This window comes from Aptenodytes forsteri, unplaced genomic scaffold (assembly GCF_000699145.1).
Source record: "Aptenodytes forsteri isolate BGI_AS27 unplaced genomic scaffold, ASM69914v1 Scaffold143, whole genome shotgun sequence".
Lineage (NCBI taxonomy): Eukaryota > Metazoa > Chordata > Aves > Sphenisciformes > Spheniscidae > Aptenodytes > Aptenodytes forsteri.
The window spans coordinates 815,214-821,731 of record NW_008794951.1 but is presented as its reverse complement, the minus strand read 5'-3'; the positions used below and the strand labels follow the sequence as shown (position 1 = coordinate 821,731).

General features: G+C 35.9%; 1 protein-coding gene across 1 annotated transcript in view; it reads right to left on the bottom strand.

Moving 5' to 3' along the window:
- Positions 1–992: 992 nt before the first annotated feature.
- SMARCA1 (SWI/SNF related, matrix associated, actin dependent regulator of chromatin, subfamily a, member 1) overlaps positions 993–6,518 on the bottom strand; it is a 51,954-nt gene continuing 46,428 nt past the window's right edge. The window contains 2 exon segments of the mRNA XM_009275366.1: positions 993–4,100; positions 4,814–4,924. Coding sequence (XP_009273641.1) covers positions 4,029–4,100; positions 4,814–4,924 — 183 coding nt within the window. The 3' untranslated portion in view covers positions 993–4,028.

The following is a 6,518-nucleotide window of genomic DNA, read 5'->3' as shown; positions in this document are numbered from 1 at the left end:
TTCAACTTTATCTCTTTCAGAAAAAGAACGTATCAAACACTGTAACTGTGACTCACCAAAGCATTTACATACATGCTTGAAGCTAAGTACACGGACTAGGTAAACTTAAGTAAAATGTAACAACTGTCAAGCTACCTTAACCAGACCACAACTACTACAGTCAGTGATCAATCCCTTCCAACATCACAAGTGCCAATGCCTGCACCAACGATGTCATTTTACATTCACATAAACCGCTGCTGACTGCAAAATTCCATACGCTTTTTCAACCTGTAAGGCCCACATTTTTTACCTTTGGCATTAATTTTTGATCACTGAAAGCACTTAATCCCTCCACTGAACCTGGGGAAGAGGCATGCGCAGAGAGCGCCTGTATCACAGCAGTGCACAGCAGGAACTGCGGGCACTGCAGGAGCTGCATAACGGAAGTTACTTCCATCAGGCCTTTAGAAAGATTCTGATTAACTTCCGTACACTGTACCCCTTGCTTATGATCACAAAGAGTGAAAGCTGCATTTTTGTTTTTTTTAAACCATAACCAGCATTAGCACTAAATCAAACAAGCAATGCTAATCTACAAGAAAAAATTCTTACTTAATAGTTTAGTATAGTAATGCTACTTGTGCAAACAGTATCTAAAGATGGTCTAATATTACCAGCAGGGAGAAAGCTTCATTCCTTCTCTATGTCATTGTAATACATTGAAATTAAATATAATGAAGATGGTCAGCTGTGTGACTTTTGTTATCATCACTAACATAACTCAAAAATAAAAGGCCTAATGATTTGAAAGCGATGAATATGTGAAAAGAAGAACACAACAACTGTTGTGACCTCTCCCGGGATGTTATGTGCACTGCCCGACGTGTGCAAGGTGCTAGATGACTTTTTCGAGAGCGATGAATGTGTGAAAAGAAGAACACAACAACTGTTGTGACCTCTCCCGGGATGTTATGTGCACTGCCCGATGTGTGCAAGGTGCTAGATTACTTTTTCTTCAAGCCTAATGCTAACACAATCAAATTTTAGTTGTCTACTCAAAAAGAAACAACAAATTATCCTCAAAATTTTATATCATGTAATTTTTTTGGCAACTACCAAATTGCCTGAAGGCCCATACTTTTCAGAAGTTTTGTATCACATTACATTCAGTGCTTACAAATTTCTTACAAACAGTATTCCTCACCTAAGAAAATAGTAGTTAAAAGTATAAAGATTCCTTTATTTCAGTCCATCTAATTTTGAGTCACAGCAGCACATCATTTAGATACTGCTAGGCACATACTGTGTGTGTATCTGCAACTAGAAGAATGAAAAAGGAAAAGAAAGATCCATTTTACTTTAATCCTGACCAGCAGCTGTTAGCAATTTTCTTTAGTTATCACTGTGGGACGTGATGGATGGGAAGACTCAATATGCTGAGGAACTAGTATATAGTGTACAAGTGCTCTCAAGGACTGTTGTTCAACAGCACATTCAGCGTAACTAGGAACTACAGACTGTAAGAGATAACAGATAGTTCCTGGGAGCATCTATTATTCTTCAGAGAAGCTGTCTGATCAAGAGGATAATATCTGGAAGAACAATTGCATGATCTCTTGCTATATAGCTAGTATATCATGTCATTGAGGGAGGAGAAAAGTGAACATTAACTCAAGCGGTAACTCAAACCAAGAAATATGCATAAAAGAACAAGTTGAGATATTACCATTTTAAGACTTTCCATACACTTTGCAACACAGAGAAACTGGATACACAAAAACATGCAAGTCAAACAAAGCTAATCTACAATAAACAAAACCAGAATACACTTATTTCAAAGACTTAAAACATTAAAATATTCACCTGATGCTAAATAGAAGCAATGGAATAAGGTCTAGACCTAGCCATGTGATTCAATAAAAATTCAATTGGCTCTTCCAGCCTTTATTTCCCTCCTCTCTTTACTTGTTTTTATAATTTCAGGCCATAAACTTACTGAGTGACATGGGAGTCGAAAAGCAAATGTAAACAAGGCATCTTCCTCTCTCTATGAAAAGCAATGCTCCAGGGATTTGTGATTATGTATGTATGTAGCTGCACAGCCTTTTTCCAGCCCATAATTACACGGGATGTCCTTCTCCCAGGGATAAAACAGGATGTCAGCTACTCCAATACCAAAAATACTATTTGAAAAAGACATCCTTCTTTTCTTGAGCAGACCTTTCCCATCTGGGTTGCATACTCATTTAAAAGCATGCATTGACACCCATCACTAACCTTCTGTCTGAAAGTTGTGCCCCATCATTATTAGACGTAGCTCTCAACTCATCAGATGAATCTCAACAGATGAATCCCCTTTTTTACAAGTCTTACAAATAAAAGCCCAGTAAAATAATTAATAACTTGGTCCCCAAACAAAAGCTCCATTCCGAAATATGAAATCAAATTATTAATCTTTCAAAATGCTCAACCAAGTCACCACACCCATTTTGCCCCAAACCTTAAAACACAGACTATCAAGAAAGGCTGGAAATTACTCATCAAGCTTAGAGATTAATCCCAGAAAACTTCAAAGACATTCCAATGTATTTTAAATGACATAGAAGAATATGGGCAGAACTCTGTCCTAAGACTCAAGAACTTTTTATAAAGTCCTGAATTTTACCAATACAGAAGAAGGTAGCCAATGCAAAGCATGAAATATAAAGAGCTTAAATAGTTTTTTTCATCTCAAAACACCTTAAACCACAGAAGAAAGCAAACTGCACTAGAAGAAATTTACAAGTAGTCTTCAAGGGAAGTACCATGTAAAGCACACTGCATTAATCTAGACTTGACATTATGAGGGCATGTCTCACTGTAGCAAGGTCCATACTAAACACCAGATCAGAGACAGAAGATTAAAGTAAAACATTAGATGTCACAGTCACTGTTCTACTGATCCAGGAAAGGCAGAGACTCCAAGGTGAGCAGAAACTATGAACCTGCTTAATAAAGGCCATTCCTGCAAAGTCAAAAAAAATCATACATCCAACACTTTCATCCCTTCATTAAAATAGAAATACTATAAAGGAGCACTCCATAACATATCCCCATTGCTTCTGACTGACATATTGAATCAAAGGCAAAAGCAGAAAGTTAGCAGAGATAATTAGAGCAACAAAGATCTTTTAGCACAAGGCAGCACAGCTGAGCAGCCTACCAACCAGAAGATGAATTATTTTGTTTGTTACTTAAAAAAGCAGCTGTTAGTCGACTACTTCAGTTTATTAGGCATAGGAAGTTCATCTAGAGGTCACTCTGAAAAACACCTCATCCTTTGTTTAAGCATGTATGAAGCCCAGCAGAAACCAGTGATAAAGAAGAAAAAAATCCATATAAGTATTTGCTGGCTTATGCTTCCAAACATTTCAGAGCAAAATGTCATTTTAATGCTGTTGTGGTTTGACAGCAAACAAGGATGTCAGTCTAATTAGATTTTTTTTGTTCTGTCATGCTCCTGATCCTATCTAAGTACTCCTCTGAAAAAAATTCTGATCGATGATGAAGGCACAATTATACAAACCTTAACATTCACTCTAAATGTAGCTATGCAAAAAAGGAGAGAGGGTAGGGAAAACAAAGGTGAAGTATATTTCTCTTCAAATAATTAAAAAAAATAAATTTTTTTTTTCCCCCCCCCGCCATATAAATTTAAAATATGAAACAACAATAATACAGCTATAGAATCTAGGTTTTCTTTCAAAGCAGCAGCATATAAAACATATAAAAGCTAAAACCTCAGCACAAGCTTCAAAAAAACAAGGACTGAGTGAATTTGGCCAAAGACATGAAACTCACAAAATACAGTACACAAAAATACTGGAATGCATAAGATATAAAGCTACACATTTTAGATAAGGAAAGACATTGTAAAGTATACAAAATTTGCAAAATTAAACCATGGGATTTGGAAGACAGTACCATGAATACAAAGAAGTTGGCAATTAATACTTGTAGATGGAGGGAAGAAAGTGGCAGTTTTACATTTAGCATTGTTTTCAGGTTCACGACTTCACTTTCTTAGCATCTTTTTTTCCAGAGTTCTCAGTAGCCAAATCTGCTTTTCTCTTCTGTGACTAAAAAGGGGAAAAAAAAAAAATTTTATAAATTCAACAAAATGGTGGCATTATTAAAAAAAAAAAAAAAAAAATTGAAGTACATGACTAACTATTCAAAAAGATGATAAGGGGCCCTAATGTATTATATATTTCAATTCAGCTTTCTAGGATATAATGGAAGGGCAAACAAAAATCCCAGATTTAGACACTTAATTCTGCTACCCTTTTTATCTTCTTGAAATCATTACATGGTCTCAATGGTACAGGTACCACACATACCATGAATTGGATGAAAAGATCAGGACCTTGACTTATACACAATTCTGTTCTAAAGATGACAACTCTTCAAAATAAAAGAAGCACTTCTTATCATTTCTTCTTCCAGGAACTACTATGTAGGGGAGGAATAACAATCTAAGATTAAATTAAAGCAAACGTATGATGTAAATATGTAGGCAGAAAGAGGGCAGTGCTAAGTTTTCTTAAAAAGTCTTCCTCTGCTACTTAAACAAAAGACTCTTCTAAAAAAAAAAAAAGCCCCAAAATACTATGAATTGGGAATACCTACGTAAAATCTAGGAGAGCTGTGAATAGACAAATATTTCAGTTTAATCTCTCAACTAATGGTTTATACTAAAACAATCAGTGGCTACAATTATCTTTTTCATTTTCTAACAAAATATAATTGAATTCTGCCTCACTAGAAGTAAAGTAAGTGCTGCTAAACATACTGCTGTAACTTTTGCTCCTCTTTTCTTCTTTTCAGCTCTTTCTTTTTCCTCAATTTCCATATTTTCTTTTTCTATTAATGATATGAGAGTATTGCAGCGTCTCTGAAACTCCTAAGGAAACAGAAAACATCAAATTCTCTAAATAAATTATACAAATTCCCTCATTTACATAAATATGTTTAAAATTATTGAATTCCAAAATACTTAAGTTTTCCAAAAACGTTCGATATTCATGTACTAATAAGATTAGCTTAGTTATCGTTCATCTGTCTTTACCTTAGTGTAACCTTCTTTATAAACAGAGAGAGATTTACTGAAATATTCAACTTCCTGACAAGGAGTTTTCAAGGATTGTCTGTATCTTCCAAACTGACACCCCAAAAGACTGATCTTTCATCTTGTTTAGATGAAGCAGATTATAGCCTGCCAGCATACTATGCCAGATTTTAGGAAAAGACGTCTTCAAGTATATCTTTAAAGCAGAGAGAAAAGGAATCAAAGGTATCTTAAGCAATACTTTTCTGTGGCGCACAGACTAGTTTTTTGTGGTAAGACACTGTAGAGCTCCAAACTGGCAAAAATCTATCCAGTCTTAAATCATGAACTCACTGTTGTATTTTTAGTCAAACAGCACCCAAAAGGTAGCAGGCCCTAAATGCTTTTAGCATCAAGATTTCCAAGTCATCTGAAAGTGATCAAGATTAAATGCCATAGGGTCATTTAAACATTAAAAAATATTTCCAATACAACTCTAAAAGTATCTGCATTGCAGTTAATAACAGTTGGCTTGGTTAATAGAACTCATTTGACTGGGACAGCTTCTTGTATCCCATCTCAAAAAAAAGATGTCTTACCAAATACATAATAGCACTCACTTCTAATATAATTATTCAGTATGTTCTATATACATTGAGAACAGTGATTCCATGGGTTTTTCTTTCCAACTCAAAGCAGGAAGCTTTCTTCTGAGGGAAAAAAGCTGGAAAAATATGTCTTATCTCTATTAAATTCAGTGAAGCAATTTTTGAACCACAAGCTATCCTAAAATTACCTAGTAGCATAAATCTTAACCTACAGCTGGTCTATTTGCAATGAAGTGAACAGGTGACCTTTTTGCCCTGGAATTAGTCTCTATTTTCTCAGCATCTGTAGCCTGTACATTGCCTCAGCCATCATGTTACGTGACGGAAAACGATGCAGCCTGCACGCTTTCTTGATCCTGAACATTCTGAAACAGCCAAGTACATGACTCATCTTTGAGACCCTCAAGCTTAACCACATTCCTTAAGTTCTACAGTTTCCACAGATTCCTCTACGAAGGGTGCTCCATGGCCTTGGGTGAAAGCTGTGTAATTCAGAATGGACACAGAGAATCCTGCCACCACAAAAAAAAAAAAAAATTTTTCACAACATTTTTCCTTTACAACCGCCTACTGGAAATGTTCCAGTCTCATGCATGTAGTTTTGCAAACAGAGTACTATAACGAGTCATTTCTACCACATCCATGTAAAAGTAACCCCACGCCCCCCCAGTACAGGTTCAACCATAAATGAGGGCGTGTCCTGGTTTCGGCAGGGATAGAGTTAATTTCCTTCCTAGTAGCTGGTACAGTGCTGTGTTTTGGATTTAGGATGAGAACAAAGTTGATAGCGCACCGATGTTTTAGTTGTTGCTAGGTAATGCTTACACTAGCCAAGGACTTTT